This window comes from Fukomys damarensis, unplaced genomic scaffold (assembly GCF_012274545.1).
Source record: "Fukomys damarensis isolate Sample0158 unplaced genomic scaffold, DMR_v1.0_HiC HiC_scaffold_1, whole genome shotgun sequence".
Lineage (NCBI taxonomy): Eukaryota > Metazoa > Chordata > Mammalia > Rodentia > Bathyergidae > Fukomys > Fukomys damarensis.
This window is the reverse complement of record NW_022900913.1, coordinates 28,349,461-28,366,203: the sequence shown is the minus strand read 5'-3', so window position 1 is coordinate 28,366,203 and position 16,743 is coordinate 28,349,461. Positions and strand designations below refer to the sequence as shown.

The 16,743-nt window shown below is 43.5% G+C and overlaps 1 protein-coding gene across 1 annotated transcript in view; it reads right to left on the bottom strand.

Annotated features, from left to right (window-relative positions):
• Positions 1–6,064: 6,064 nt before the first annotated feature.
• Slc1a3 (solute carrier family 1 member 3) overlaps positions 6,065–16,743 on the bottom strand; it is a 71,637-nt gene continuing 60,958 nt past the window's right edge. The window contains exons 7-10 of the mRNA XM_010605479.3: positions 13,893–14,126; positions 12,890–13,084; positions 9,671–9,805; positions 6,065–8,066 (exon numbers count right to left, since the gene is read on the bottom strand). Of these exons, the coding sequence (XP_010603781.1) occupies positions 7,856–8,066; positions 9,671–9,805; positions 12,890–13,084; positions 13,893–14,126 (775 nt within the window). The 3' untranslated portion in view covers positions 6,065–7,855. The remainder of the gene's footprint in view (positions 8,067–9,670; positions 9,806–12,889; positions 13,085–13,892; positions 14,127–16,743) is intronic.

The following is a 16,743-nucleotide window of genomic DNA, read 5'->3' as shown; positions in this document are numbered from 1 at the left end:
TTTGACTCTGTTTCCTTTCTCCAGCCACACTGGCCTCCTCCTCATGTCTACGATGCAGCCTGTGCTACACACTGCGGGTGGGGGGCGGCTCTGCGCAGGCTTTTAAAGAACTTTTTGTTTGTTGTCTGTCTTTTGAGACAGGTTCTCACTTATGTAGTGAGACTGACCTGGAGCTCACTGTGTAGCTCAGCCTGGTCTCGAACTCACAGTGATCCTCCTGCCTCAGCTTCCCAGGTGCTGGGATTACAGGCGTGCACCACCTCGCCTGGCTTTTTTTTTTTATAACTTTGGAATCCACAGGCTTGGTGTTTACCTTCTTCTGGGTGTCTCCCTACCTGGCACCTACCCTCAGGAAGCCTTCCCTGACCACCCTATTTAAACAGTGCTCCAGTCCTCACCCATCTTTTTTGTGACAATGATAACACTGGGCCCATGCATCAGCTGTGACAGTATAATATAGGCCAGGTGGCTTAAACCAATAAACACTGACTTCTTAAAGTTCTGGAGGCGGAAAGCCCCAGATTAGAGTGCCAGGAAGCCTGATTTCTCCAGGGCCTTGTTCCTCGATGCCTTCTCACTGTGGCCTTCACCTGGTAGATGTTCATGGAGAACCCCTCTTCCCTCTGCCTTCTTGTAAAGCCAAGAAACCAAATGGTTTATCAAACTTATCCAATTTTGGAGGAGACACATTCAAACCAAAATACAGGACTTCACTTAAACCTAATCACTTCCAAAAGCCCTTTGTCCAAATGCAGTCCCGTGGAGGGTTAGGATTTGAACATATGAATTTTGGGGGTGGGACTCAATGTGGTCCACAGGACCCTATATTGCACAGGTACTATATTAAAGTGGAGCTCCAAGAAGGGAGGATTTCATTTACAATTGCTATTACTGTCCCTGGAACACAGTGGACACTCACAAATGTATGTTAGCCAAATTAAGGAAGGAACTGCATTTTCCCCGTGTATTCCGGTGACAGGGCAGACAGATGTTTCTGTGAGGTCTGGCCTGGTCAGCTCTGGGCCATCAAGCCTTGGCCACAGGGTGGCAGCAGCGTCCCGGGCCTGGAGTTTGGCTTTTCACTCCAACTGAGCCTTACACTGTGTCCCCTTGGTTCCCACTGATTGGCCCTCCTGTCCCCTCGGCCTCAGAGGACAGCAGGAAGGGTCCAGGCAGAGTGGGAGGTCGCTGGCACACAGAAGGGCGGTTCTGTACTCTGGAGACTCTGGGAGAGGAAGCTGGGTGGTCTCCTCAGTGTCGAATTGAGCCCTTCACAAAACCTCCACGCAGCGAAGGCTGCTGGGAGAGCCATGCTTGACAAAGGCTTGTGGGGGGAGGCTGGCAAGGGCAGCCTGGGCCCTTGGGAAGAGGCCTGGCAGACTTGGGAAGCCGGTTTCCAGGGGTGACGTCGGCCAAGAGCCTCCCAGGAGACCAGAAGACAGGAGGAATTGTGTCTCCTCTGAGTTCCTTCCAGTGGGCCCCAAGCCCCACCCCCAAGCTCTTCCCTTTTTGTTGAGCCAGTTTTGTTCTAAGCAGACCAAGAATCTTCCTGAATGCCAGAAACTACGCTGAGAATTTTATTTACATTATGTACACATATAATATGTAATACTATATATTTTCTTTAATTTTCATTCCAACTTCATGAGAAAGCTATGGTCATACAATAAGGAAGTTGAAGTTCAGCCTATCATTTGTAAAGCTTAGTTGACTAACTCAGTTAGTTAACCTCCCCTGTGACACATGGTAAACAGACATGAATGGAAGTTTGGAGATGGCAGGTACCGCACGCACAGAGAGGGACCCTGAGGTGCAGGGAGGTCACTGTCCAGGGGCCCTGACAAAGTGCTCAAGAATTTAGGGCTGCGCTGGGTGAGATGGCTTACATCTGAAATCCCAGCACTCTGAGAGGCTGAGGCAGGAGGACTGCAAGTTTGAGCCTAGCCTGGGAAACTTAATGAGTTAGCAAGACCCTGTCTCAAAATAAAAAAGGGTTGGGGATGTAGCTCAGGGTGAAGGCCCTGGGTTTAATCTCTAGTACAAAGAAGGAGAGAGAGAGAGAGAGAGAGAGAGAGAGGGTTTTTAGAACAAAGAAAGAGAGAGAGAGAGAGAGAGAGAGAGAGAGAGAGAGAGAGAGAGAAAATCGGAGGGAAGGTGAGGGAGGAAGAAGGGAGGGGAGAGAAAGAAGTATAATTTGTGTTTATCACTGGGGAGTCAACCATCACTGTGTATAGGGTTAGATTTGAATACCACTCTGTAGCCAAAGGCCTTTAGACTTTAGGAAGCATAATGTTTTTTAAAGTCTAGGTTAGGATATTTACCTAACATACATGCTAATTTTCTTGAGTTTGTTTTCTATTTCATTGACTAATGCTTCTCATGGGCTTAAGGAAAAGTGCCTCTCTAAGGCACCGTAGTGCCAAGACAGGGGACTGTGGTGACAGTTTTCAGATTTGTGTTGCTGACAAAGATCTTAGGGAGTTAGGGGCTTAGAGATCAGGTTAGGGTCAGGTCAGCTGATGGTCTTATTTTTTTCCGGAGACAGCTATGTCTTGGAGCTCCTGCGTGGCTGCTTTCAGGACTTTTATGATTCCTGATCCTGTAGAGTTGGAGAAGAAATCCCCAAGTTGCCATCTGACATTTTCTTCTAGTGTCAGATCTGCTGATCCGCACCTGTATGTGTAACGAGCTTGTATGTTTCTGGTTTCATTTTGTGTCCTCCTGCTGCTTCTCATATCCTTCAGCCATGGCTTAAAGAAGGGGATTTATTTCCCTTCTTTTTACCATCCATGGAGTCTGCAGTTCCCTGAAAATATTTAAGAAATGCCTCATTTTCAACTTTATAGGGACTGGAAAATGTTTATCTTTGAATAGTATTACATGAAAAATAACACAGGTGCTTTTCTAAACACGGCTCCAAAACAAAAAAAAAAGTGTCCTTCATTGGAAAAGAATATATGAGTGTCAAATCTGTCAGGCCTCTCACCGATTACTGAAAGTACTTTATGTTGGGTTGGGGCGGGGTGGAAATAAGGAATGATTGAAGGAAAGGATAAAATAGGAGAGGGAAGAAAAGAAAAACAGATGCCAGCCTTAAAACATTTCAAGCATGGATAACTGAAACATTGCTTAATTTATCTGAGACAGTTCTGTAAAGTCTTAGAGGTGATTCATCAGGCTTTTAGATTGTGGTCACAAGATTCACAAGCACATAGTGAGTGACTATCTCAGAACAACTAAAAGGCAGAAAGCACAGATCTGGACTTCTTAAAGCATGCTTAAGAAAGCCTTCAGAGAGACATTAAAATTTGGAAGAATATTTACGAGGACAACTCCCCCTCTACAAACATACCCTGTCACTTGCAATGTGCCCTTAACCAAGACAAACCAGTCATTTTCAGGTCTTACTGTCACTTGTGTGTAGGATTACCAGATTCACAAACAGAAATGCTGGCTGTCTAATGCCATATTTTTTTATTACTTATACTAACCCTCTGTTATTTACCGTTTATACTAAAACATTGTTTGTTACTTATCTGAGATTCAAATTTAACTGGGGTTCCTGTATTTTATCTGACAGCCTTACTTCGAAGGTCCAGAATTTGACAAAACGTGACTGTTTCAAAACTGAAAGTTGAGATAGCTGTTTGTGGGCGGGATGAGGTGTAGCCGGTTGGAAAATGTTACCACGCTACTTTCGGAGGACCTGACCTCGGCAGGGAAGCATAATAAGACATAGAGTGTGAAGGAAGAGGAGATTCTCCGGCAGGATGCTGAGAGGTGGGGGAGAGAGACGAAGGAAGACACAAGACAGAACAGACAAAGGGTTCCCAGAAAACAGAGCGCTCTTTTGCAGAGGCTATTGCAGCAGCAGGGTGACCAGAGGGAAACGTGAAATGGGGACCTGAGGAATTTAAACCAGCTTGGTGGTCTTCATAGACTAATCCTTCTAGGCCCCTAGGCCTAAGCATTCGCTGTTGGGTCCCTCCGCAGGGCTCCTGAGAAACCTGTCTAGGTGAGCTCCCCCTGGTGGCTCCTTTGGGTATCGCTCGCCCCCCCCCCCCCCTCAGCCGAGACTGCCCATCTCCACTTTCCCTTTCAGGACGCTATGCACTACTCTCTGTTCTTCCTTCTTTTTTGTGTCGGCTTATTCATTCCGAGGCTGCCCTAGGCACGACACCTCTCAACTGCTCTGGCCCCAGGACGAGGCCACACAGAGCTGGGCATTATCCAGTTCTGGGACCACCCGGGTGGAGGGCAGAGGGACCGGACAGGGGTGGGGTCCGGGGGCGCCAATGATTGACAGCAGCCTGGGGTCAGGGGCCCGGGGGCCGCCCGGAAAACCGGAAAGAGGCCGTGTGCTGGGCCCCGCAGGAGCCGGGCACAGAGCCTCCCTCCACCGGGAAGGGAAGGAGCCCTTCTATGCTTCCTTCAGACCCATGCATTAACAGTTCTTCGTTTCTGTTTTTCAACGTGGTGTATGTGAATAAAGGCAGAGGGAAGAGGATTTTATTGGTAAAGTGAGATTTTTTGCTTCAGAAAAAGGAATCCTGCTTGGGCCTGACAGTAAAGGTGACAGGATGAATGCGGGAGTGGAGAGAGACAGGCCCTAGCTTCTGAGGGTCCAGGGCGTTTAAATTATGAAATGAATTTATTAACGTCTTCATAGTTCCATTTGTGAACAGATTTGTGGTTACGACGTATAGGGAACTCTACCTCTTTTTTTTTCTTTCTTCTGTTCTGGTCACACTGGAATTGAACTGCCAGGTCCTCAACCACGTGGACTTGCCATCATCCTCCCCACGCTGATGATCAGCTTCTCAAAGTCCACTTCAGGCTGCAGATGAGGAGGAAAGCAGTCATGCAGGAGGCTGCAGGGCCCAGCTGGACTGGGTGGACTGTGGGCCTCTCAGACGGCTTCTCAGCGTCCAGAGTGTCCCAAGTATGCAGATGTTGATTTGTTTGGGTGACCAAGCTGTGTTCGTCTGGACTCTGAGTCGCCTAACTTCCTATTCACAAGTTGGCTGCATGATTATCATATACTGTATGGCTTGAAAAGTTAGAATGTATTCATCACATACAGTACAGTGGTTCACAATCTTTGGGGGGGCCACGTGACCATGTAGAGCAACTGATGGAGTCCAAGAATTTTACCCAGTGAATCAGGCAGATGGCCAGAATTTCCTCACAATTCCAAGGGCGATGAATCCATTGAAGTCTTCACGTGGATGACCTAGGGGTCGTTGACCTGTCTTGGTGACTGCCCTCTTCAGGTAGAGGATCAGATGCAAGGGTCTCTAGACACAACTTCCATCAGTAGAGCTCATGCTAATGCCTGCCAATTCTTTATGAAACAGCAGGTGGGGAGGAGTCCTCTGTAAGTCTGTTAATGAACAGAGAGGTTCACTAGCACCATGGCTGGCTCTCAAATACTCCTTGAACTCTTATTTAGCTCTTTTCACAAGCGGTGGTAGTCATTACGCAGACAGATTTGTTTAATTTGAAGGCCGGAAATCACTTTGGCAGAGTCCCATGCGGCCGTTACACTTTACCAACCCTGACACGAAAGGGATGCCACTTCTCTGAGAAACGAATCTGACCCAGACAAGTTAGTGCAGGCTGCCTCCTTCGCCTGTCCCAGTTTCCGCCTCCAGCTTGAGGAGTCCACAGGAGAACGTGTCCTTCTTTATTTCCTCGGGGCCAGTTCCCCCAGCGCATCCTGCCAAGATTTTACCATGCCGTGTGGTATCCTTTCCCAGCTTGCCTGATCTCATTGCAACACTTCCACGAACAGAAAATTAAATTTCCTTCAGGGAAAAGAATAACAACACACAAACATATTAATGTAAAACTAATTTTTCTTTATTGAAAATACACCTATACAGTAACGCCTCTCCGTCCACACTAGGTGCGTATATGTGCAGAGCCTATGATGGGCCGGCCAGAGGGTCACTCTAGAGGACCTGCTTTCACAAGGGACGGTTAGTATAAAAAAATCACACTGTGTAACAGAACTATTTTGACACAAATGCTCTACTAGTGTCACGACAGCCTTGTACATTAATTTTTGTAGTGTATTTCCCAAATAGAGCCTCAGCATTAAGTGGTTACTCTACCACAGCCTAATGTTAACTTTTATATGCACGAAATGCTCAGGGTCTCTATAAAAAATCTCTAATTGTGTATCAGAGGGTGGAGGTCTAGATTCTCCATTTGTTAGCGTAATTAAGTCCATCACTGTTTTCAGGCAGAGACTCAAACACAGCTGGTACTGTCTGATGGCTCCCACTGAGTGTCTTTGACTGGATATTCTTTTAGGGGGCAAAAATTAATCTTTTCAACCAGGGAGCTGTCTTGCCTGAAACTAATGCCACTGCGTTCTTTTCTTATGACCTCATTCACATTGCCTGCCTACTGATTTGTCTTCTACTGTGTCTCTTAGGTACACAAACAAAACTACAGCAAACCCTGCTCTAGCAGCAAGTTTTAAATAATTTGGTGAGTGAAATTTCAATGCAAAGTATTTCATTTCTCTTCACTCTAAGATCTGATTAGAGACCACTGACTCAGTCCATGGAACTGTAGTAGCACGTTCATTTGACTTCTTCGTAATATGTAAGAGGTAATATTTTTGTATATATGTTTCTTGGAGGAATGATTCAAAAGTGAAAAGAAAAAGTGTTTCAGGTTAAAAAAAAGGATCCAAATGAAACTCTTCTTTTTTAGTTTTCCTTAAAGAAGACCTAAACTCTCGGTATTATAAATTCCTCTCTTTAATGCCAGTCACGCTTGCTTCTTCCTCAGCTCTGTGTTGTCCCACAGTAAGGCCATGAACACCCTTGCTAGTTGCTAGTCTGTTTACTTCCTAAAAGTCTTTTGTGAGTGGAGCAGTGGGAGACATCCTTCCCTTCTGTTTGGGGAGAGGAGGAAAGAAGGGAATACTTCCCCTGTTGGAAAAAGGCAAAGGGTTTCATGAATAATCCCTCTCCTGGAATGGCCTTTGATCCGACAACTGGAGTAACTGACATTTTGGATATGGGAGCTGGTGAACCACGCACCGTCTTGCCTCGATACAGAGATGTTCACTTCCATTAAGTGCTCTTTCTCAGAGCCCTGTACTGCATTGCCCGATACTTGGTGTGCAGGGTAATCCTGTGGAGAAATTGAGGGCAGGCGCTTTTGTGGAATCACAGGAAGACTGGGCTAGCAAGACCATAAAGGCATCTAAGGAAGTCACTTATTGTGCAGATGACCACCCTGAGGCCTAGAAATGAGAGGCGACTTGCTCAAGGCCACACGGAAATTTCACTTGCTGTCCCCTCTCACAGCTGCATGGGATGTGTCGACGTACATTTTCCTGATCCCAGGAAAATAGAGACACAAGTCAGAAGAGAATGGGGCAAAAAATCCTTCTATAGTCCAACTGACAGCTGATTGTTTCCCGTTGAGTTGCTATGTTTTGAGACTAATATTCTGAAGGATTTTTGTAATTTGAAAGTTGACTTGAAATACTTTAGCCTATTTGTTAGAGTCTTTAACTTATAAAGCAATCGTGTTTGTGGGATCACATTCCACATGAATTTGTGAGAACTGATCAAGATGATTTTGGATCCCACTACCTTACTAGGTAAGACTAATAGGAGATGATTTTCAAATTGCAAATGTGGGATGAAAAGAATATGGTTTGGCTGCCGCAAAATCCTCCCGTTTTTGGATGAATACCTTCCATTCATTTCCCAGTAGGGAGAAAAGAGGAGGGCAGGGTTTCATTGGAGAGAATGAGCCTAATGAGATGGACACATTTCATGATGGTTTCAAACCCCTGGTGTGCAAGAAAGCGTGTCTTTGTGTTAGTCTACATCTTGGTCTCACTATCAAGAGGTTTCTCGGTTTCATTGTCCTGGGCAATCAGCTGGTATGGCTTCTTCATTTCATTCTCTTCAATCACCGAGTTACCCATCTCAACGTCTCTGATCTTCAGTTCGTGTCGTGACAAGTGCTCAACAATCCCGGCTCCCGGAGGCACCCTGTCACCCAGTACATTGGTTGTGGTTCGGAGGCGGTCCCTGAGGTGGGGTGGGTGGGAGGGAAAAGGAGGTTTCAGCTTTTATTGTGTATGGCAAAGTCTTTAGGGGCTCTCTCCTTTGCCTTTCCTCTCTCTGTCTCTCCTGTCCCCTCTCTTGTTCCCACCCCCTTTCCATGTCCTCCCTCCCTCCTGTCCCTAGTGGTACTTGGAGCTGAATCCAGGGCCTTAGTGCTGAGTTATATTATCAATTTTTTTCTTTTTATTTTGAGGCAGGACCTTGCTAAGTTGTCCAGGCTGAGCTTGAACTTGCAACCCTGCCTCAGCCTTCTAGAGTATTGGGATTTCAGGCATGTGCTATCACCACACCAACCTACAAACATCTCTTAAAGTGTAGTGTGGCTTATCCAGCCTTTGCATGGTTACCTACCAGACATGGAGACCTGATAACAGCAGCTATTAAAAAATCATAAAACCATGTGAACAATCAATTTTCAGTTACTGAGGTGACTGTAGCTAGAGCATCATTTCTCTTTTATTTAAGATTTCTCTTTTATTGAAGATTTCTTGAATTTACCTTCCTTTACACCAGCAGTTATCCAAGTGTGGTCCAGAGACCCTTGGGGAGGGGTCCCTGAGGTCAAACAGTTGTATAATAATATTAAAATGTCATTTGTCCCTATCACACTCATTTTCTCAAGAACGTGCAGCAGAATTTTTACAAAGGTTACCCTGTGTGTGATAACAACTCACTGGATATAGAAGCAGTTAGGATGACTCCAGCTGTACGAATACTTAGGAAACTTACAGTGGTTTGAGTGTTGGCATGTGTCATTGAATTTAACCCTCTCAGTGCCAGGAGGAAGCAGAGGACATGATAATCTTAATTTTAGAGGTAAAAACTAGCATGGTGGATGGCCTATGACCCAGTGACTGGGAAACTCATTCTGGGACCTTGGGCTTAGTGTATACTCATGGTTCTTCATGGCCCTCAGTTCTGGTAAACTCAGCATGTTGACCCCAGTGCCCAATATGTTCTTCTAGGCATTGGCCTTGGGCATTCTTTGGGAGACCTTTTTCAAAAGTGGAAGGAAACTTGTGAAAGGCAAAGGGCAGAGAATGTTAGCTAGAATGGCAAGAGAAGAGGACACAGGGTTGAGTCCTAGAGGTTGGGGTCTGGAGGTATTAAGGGTACATTTCTTAGAACTTTCCCCAGCGCCTGAAACCAGTTCCACTGGATGATGCATAGTCACCGCTCAGCTTGTATGGCTCAGATGGGAACATTTGACCTGCATTTCACCACTGGTATAGGAAGTGGAAGGAGGAAGGGCTGGAACCAGTGTGTGGGACCCCTGCAGGAATGTGTTGTGCAATTCAGAAAGGGCCTTGCCAACTAACTCTGGCTTGCAGAGAGCAGGTTTCCTAACTCTGACTGGCTTATGGGGTGAGAAGTATGGTAGCCAGATGTTCCCTGCACGCTGATAGGGAAATAAGTGCACATGGCACCTCAGGCTTGGTCTCCAGATAAGGGACAGGGATCAGGGAATGAGGAAAATTTAATCTTAGACCAGGCTGGCTTTCTCCTCCACCTTCTCTGTGTAGGCGTGGCAGGCTGCTTGGTGCCAGATGCAGCCCCTGAGTACTCACAGGAACCAGTCCACTGCAATGATGAGCGTGATGTCGTCAGTGGGCAGACCCACGGATGTCAGCACGATGACCATGGTGACCAGGCCCGCCTGAGGAATCCCAGCTGCTCCAATACTTGCCGCTGTAGCTGTGATGCTGTTGAAATAAGTACCAGAACAGAAACCATTTTCACAAATCTCACCCATTGGAGAACACCTTGTCAGACATACATGGTAACAATGCCTGACTTGCCGTGTTGTCAGAAGACAAGGACATGCTTCAGAGAAATAGAATGAGTTTTTAGAAATTATCACTCTAATTTCATATTAATATTCAACACAAGGCCAGGGATTTAGCTCAGCAGTTCAGTGGCCTGCCTCGCAAGCGCAAGGACCCGAGTTTGATCCCCGGTACAAAAAAAAAAAAATATTCAACACATGCTTATTACATGTCATCTGCTATGCTAAGCATGGCTTATTTCACGTAATTCTCACAACAACCCTCATGCAGGTGGTCCTACCATTACAGCGTCTTTAAATGAAGGATTGATGTCTATATTCTTTTTCGTGTTCCTGAAAGTGTTTGTACATATAAAATGCCACGGAATTACAGTAAGAACTTGTTCCTAATAATGTGCTTAGCCAAGTGAAGGATTGTAAAGAGAATAAACTTGTACAACTAATGTAATCAGAAAAAAAGTAAATGCATTAATTCAAAGGCAAAATGATCTATAAACAATGTTCTGTAGCTCTATAAATTTTTGGGGGGTGTGGTAATGTGGACCAGTTTGCTGAGCTGTTTGAAACTCAGCTTGTTAAAACACCCATTTGATAGGGTGACGTGAGAGTATAAATATGTTTTCTAAATACTAAAGTATTATTTGCATCTAAAACAGTATTAACAAAGCACTGTTTGTGTGAATGACTGCCCAGAGAGGTGGTAGCACTTTTTGCTGGTATACGGCAACTCCAAATGAAGACAACACTTCCCCGCTTCCTTTGGAGCTTAGATTTAGTTCTAGCCCAAGATATAAGAGTGGAAGTGATCTATTAACTTAGAGGCTATGGCACGTCTCCACTTTCTACTGGCTAAAATTTGGGGCTGGTGATGAGCTACTCTAGACCACCTGGGTAAGGGTGCTACCCCAGAGATTTTGGAATCACATCCTTGGTTTCTTACACAGCAGAACACCTAAGAGCTTCAAGGGCCGTGTGGAAAAGAGAAATGTGAAAGAGAAATGAGCTTCTACCTTGTTTTAATCATTAATGCTGTTGTCATTTTTTAAACTGTCTCATGTAATGGAACCCTTTTTCTAACTGAGGATATGCCAAAGAAGGCCCAAGAATAGGTTACTGGTGACTGAAATACTGATCCTCCAGACCCTGAGCAGTTAGACTGGTTAATGCTGGTTTTCACAAGCACTAGATCAATGAATGATCTTTGGCCATGACCAGTATCATCATTTTTATTCCAATGCATCCTACAGCTATTACCCTTTTCAAAAATATACAGTATATATTTAAAGAGCCTAACTGGGGATTTAGCTGAGCGGCACCATGCCTGCCTCCCAAGGGCAAGGTCCTGAGTTCAATCCCTGGTACTGGAAAAAAAAAAGCTTAAGATAACTTATTTCTAAATAAACATAACAAAAATGTGAAGTTACTGATAAAGATGAAAAGAAACCATAAAACCAAATGCAGAGCATAAGCCTGGATTTTGTCTTGGTCTGGGAGAAAAAAAGCTATAAAAGACATTTCGGGGAGAGCTGGGAAAACCTGAAGATAGACTGGATATTTTATAAGTACTTCAGGACTCTGACTATTATGGTTATGTAGAGGATTATTTTTATTCTTAGGAGTTGCATGCTGAATAGTGGGGGAGGCAGCAAAAATGGCAAAGTGTTAACAAGTTTTAGGTCTAGGTAGAGGATGTCTGTTGTAACATTGCTGCAGCTTTTCTATATATATAACAACTTCCATAATAAATAGCTGTGAAAAGAAAAAAATCTGATTTATTTTGATCTCCAAAATATACTGTTCATAATAATTAAAACCAAAATGTACAACAGTGAATAACAGAGGAAGATCTAGGTCATGAGGCTTAAAGTCTCCTGTGGCCATTAGACGTATGTGTCCTTTGTCCCTAGTAACTTTCAGAAGGCAAAAAGGGGTTGCATTCCCATAGATGCAGGGATATGCATGAAAAGTGTTACTGGTAAGTAACACTGGTTGCCTCTGCAGAAGGAAACTAAGAGATTGGGAAAAGGTATAGAAAAGAAAATTACTTTTCACTAGACACCTCCAACATGAAAGTTTAAAAAATTCCTGGTAAAAATCAAATTCTTAATCTTACTTGTCAGTATGATCTGTCATCTTTCTTATACTACCAAAAAACTAACCCCAGAGAGAAAAATTAATCCAGTTTTCTAAGTGTATTTTAAATTTTCAATATTGCCTACAAAAGCTAACATATACTATTGGAATATAACAACTTTTTATAAAGAGAAATATCCATTCTTTGTATTTTCCATTAAAAAGAATGAACTAGATTTGTAAATGATATATTGATAAGAGAACCAAGAAGTGGGTGTGTGTCTATGTATATGCAAAATTTTTTCCAAACTAAACATGAATAATGATCACTTACAAAAAGATAAAGTATGGTGTAAAAAACTATAATAGTGCACAAGATCCTAATGAGATAATTAACAATGTGAAATAGGAAGAAAAGGGCTAAAGGTGTAGGGAAAGTGGGAAGGGTAGGGGAAAGGGAATAAGGGAAAAGAAAAAAATATGAGAAAATGAAAAAATGGAAATAAAGTGTTTGTAAATGGGGAGGGGAGAAGGGGGTGAAGGGAGGGCAGGGACAAGGGGAAAAATGAGAACCAAGACCTGTCATGTAAAGGTACAAGATCCCAATAATGAATGTAACTGTACTGTATACCTAAAATGTACCAATAAACTCAATAAAAGAAAGGAAAACAAAACAAAAAACCAAAAAGATGAAGTGATATAGTACATAAACTATACTTTATACTTTATATGCTTCTCTGTTATTTATTTTGTTGTTAATGAGCATGTGCATCTGTAATAGCTAATAAAAATATCTAACTTTTCCCCCAATCCCCAGTCTCCTGTTTATGTGGGATCCTCTTCCCAACTATTCTTCATCCACCTTTGATCTCTGTCTTATTTGTTAAGTCTATTCTTAAGAAAATCTTGTTCTGAACTCTTCTTGTACCTGATTGTAATAATCTGTCCAAAGTTCAGGTCAAAGTTGTTAACTTGAGCGATGAAAATGGCAGCCAAAGCCTCATAGAGGGCTGTTCCATCCATGTTAATTGTGGCCCCCACCGGGAGCACAAATCTGGTGACACGTTTGTCTACGCCATTGTTCTCTTCCAGGCACTTGAAGGTGATAGGTAGGGTGGCAGAACTGAGAACAGTAAAACAAGGCATGTCAGCTGAGCATTCTGTAGTTCTGCGTCTGTGTTTGGTCTTTTGGAGAGACAGTTCCTTCCTCTTCCTAACTGAAAAGGAACTAAGTCAGCATTTGTATAAAAGGGGAGCAGGGTTAGGAAAAACGTGTTCCCCTCATGGGGTCATTTGGTAGCTGTCCTGTTTCTGGGTTCCTCTGAATTATCTCTTTTGGTTTTTCTCCATCACAGAACACTGTGCCAAGTCACTCTGCCATCTCAACTGGAAGAGGGTGAGGGCAATAGACAGGAAGGAATAGGTGACTTCTATTTAGTCCCTCACAAAATATGCAGCCGGTGATTACCTGTATCCCAAATAGATATGAAAAAGCAAATTCATTATTCCTGAAGGTTAAAATCCAGCACAAATGCCTCTCTCTACCTTTAACCTGAGAAGTTCAGGTTCAAGGTAAAATTTTAGACACATTGTCTTGGAGGAGTATCATTTCAATTTGATTGGCTTGAGAGATGCTTAGATTGATAAGGTACACATAGAGTGTGCCTGGGTGGGGTGTGACTCTGGGAACTGTATAAAGTCCTTGGTCCTCTCCTCTCCCTGCTCTTCTAGTGTGCTCCATTTCCAGGCCACCATGAAGTAAGCAACTTCGCTCCACTATGGATTCAAGCCATGGTATTTCTGCCTTGGAGCTAATGGACCATGGACTGAAACCTCAGAAACCATGAACCAAACGAAACCTCTTCTTTAAGTTGCAGTTGTCAGGATTGTGTCTCAGTGATAGGAAAGCTGACCATTATAGGCATACATACCTTGAAGAGGTCCCTAGAGCTGTGATGAGTGCTTGCAGTAAACCTCCAATGAAGACCCAAGGGTTCTTCCGGGTTACCAGGAAGTAGAGGAGAGGTAGGACAATGACTGCATGAATGAGGAGGCCAACAATGACTGTCACTGTATACATGGCAAGCTGCCCTCCAATTACACCCATGTCTTCCATCTCAACAATTTTCCCTGCAATCAGGAAGAGGATTCCCAGAGGGGCATACCTAGGGAGAAGCAACATAGGTTGAAAGTATGATTTCCAAAGAACCATTCCATGTAAATGTACCAGGACACTATTAAGACTTCTAGATTCTGTGAGGTTTTTTTTCCTATTAAGTTTGTTGGTACATTTTAGGTATACAATAGTTACATTCTGTACCTTTACATGATGTATCTTGGTTCTTATTTTTTCCCCATTCCTCTTCCCTCCCTTTCACTGCTCCACCCTTCCTTATTTATGACTGTTTCCATTTTTTCCTTTTCTGAAGTTTTTTTCTTTTCCCTTAACTCTCCCACTACCCCTACACCTTTAGACCTTTTCTTCCTATTACACAGTATCAATTATACATTTTGATCCTTATTTTACATTTTAATTTTTCACACCAGAGAAACTATATGGTATTTACACGTGTGTCCTCAATGTGCCTCCACTTAGCTATACACGTGTTATATATATACACACACACACACACACACACACACACACACACACACACATCTTCTTTATCCATTCTCCAGTTGATGGGCAATTGGGCTGTTTCCATGTTTTAGCTATTACAAGCTGTGCTGCTATAAACATGGGTGAACATATATCAGTAAGGTATGATTCTTTTAATTCTTTTGGGAAGATACCCAGCAGAGGGATAGCTGGGTCAAATGGGCACACACACACACACACACACACACACACACACACATCTTCTTTATCCATTCTCCAGTTGATGGGCAATTGGGCTGTTTCCATGTTTTAGCTATTACAAGCTGTGCTGCTATAAACATGGGTGAACATATATCAGTAAGGTATGATTCTTTTAATTCTTTTGGGAAGATACCCAGCAGAGGGATAGCTGGGTCAAATGGGACTTCTAATCTAATTGTTCAAGGTATCTCTACATTGATTTCCACAATGGTTGCACCAGTCCGCACTCCCACAAACAATGAAGAAGGGTTCCTGTCTCCCACAACCCTGCTGGCATTTGTTATTGGTTGTGTGTTTCTTTATTTTCTTTAATATAAATTCCCCCCTGGATATGGCCAAATCAGACTTTCCTGTCAGCCAGTATTGCTCTATGACACATTTTTATCCTCTTGCACCTACGAAGAAGTCAGGCACAGAGGTTCTCCCCTGCACAAGGTAGTTCTCTTTTCACTGTACCGGTCTTCACTGGTATCTGGTCTTCACTCACTCCCCTTGCCTCCTGAACACTGCTAAGTACCTGGAACTGCCACAACCCCCTGGACCTATACCCATACTTCTGGGTGCATTTTCCACATCACAGTCTGTTTCCTGAGTTCAAGCAAGAGACACATAATGCCATATCAGTGGTTCAGATTTACAGTGAGCTCTCTTACTCCAGGGCCACTTTTATGACTTTTTTCCATCTCTCCACATTACTTAAATATTACTTTGTGCTTTTCTTCACAATTTTTACTTAAATAAACTTACTTTGAGAGTTTTAGGTTACAGTGCAAATGGAAAACCAGTACCACTTGCTCTAAATAGTATACAGACAAATTCAGAGCTATTACAATTAATGTGCAAGCATGTTCTAACAAAATTGGACGTTGTAATTAAATAATTATTGCCTCTAGGCTGCTCTTGTCATCTGTGAGCTTTCCCCTGCAGGTTCTGAAGAGGGTGAACAACTGATCACAAAATTACTTGGACATACTGAAATGACCCTGGTTGCTCAAAGGCCCCACTGCACGGCTTTCAACCCTCTTTTCTGGTGTGCAGTAAACTACCACTAAACTCACATTACCAGAACAGAGAAGATCTCACCCTTAAGGAGAGGGGTCTTCTGAGAACTGCAGAGGACTTATTGAGAAATGAATAGTACAAGGCTTCTTTCAAAAGTCCCTTACAAATGCAGGGCAGGAAATCATAGGAGTACCTGTTTTCAGAAAGGTAATAACTCAGTGTTGAATGTGTAGGCAAATGTACAGCTAGAAAAGCTACATGTGAGGTTCATTCAGTGGCCTTGAATGGGTTTCTTTCATGGAAGAGGTGAAAGGTGGAGACATTTTAATGCTATGAAGATAAATGTCCACTTCCAGCCCTGCTGGGATTTCAAAGGAGCCTTCCAATTGGCGGCTCCCTGAGCGATCACATTCTGACCTGTCTTTGTGCCCACGTTCATACCCGTCTTGTGCAAACTCGTGAAAAGTGGATTTTTCTGGGCTTTGGTGGCATTAGAGACAAAGGGCATTTTTAATAACATTGGGGAGTGAGTGCTTTTCATAGCAATGGGAGCTTTCTTGCCTCAGGTGCCAGGAAAGACTTTGGATATTAAAAATAAAGGATAAAAGGAAAGCAACCCCACACGAGGTCTAAACCAAGCAAACTGTTCTCTCCCTGCCTGGGAGTTTACATTCCAAGGTCAATGTTCCCCTTTGGATTTAGTCTTTTTTCTTTTCTTTTCTTTTTTTTTTTTCTCCTGCTCTCAGCTTTATTAAAGGAAGTGCTGCTATAAATCTTGGCCTTGCCCTGTGGTACTTCCCACAAGGGCTTCTGTACATCGCACTAGAGCAAACAGAGAGCTCAGAGAGGCGGCCTCAGTGTTTTGATGGTGTAGGGCCTCAGCATTGGCTTTTCTCTCAGGTGGGAAAGCTCTTCTTGGG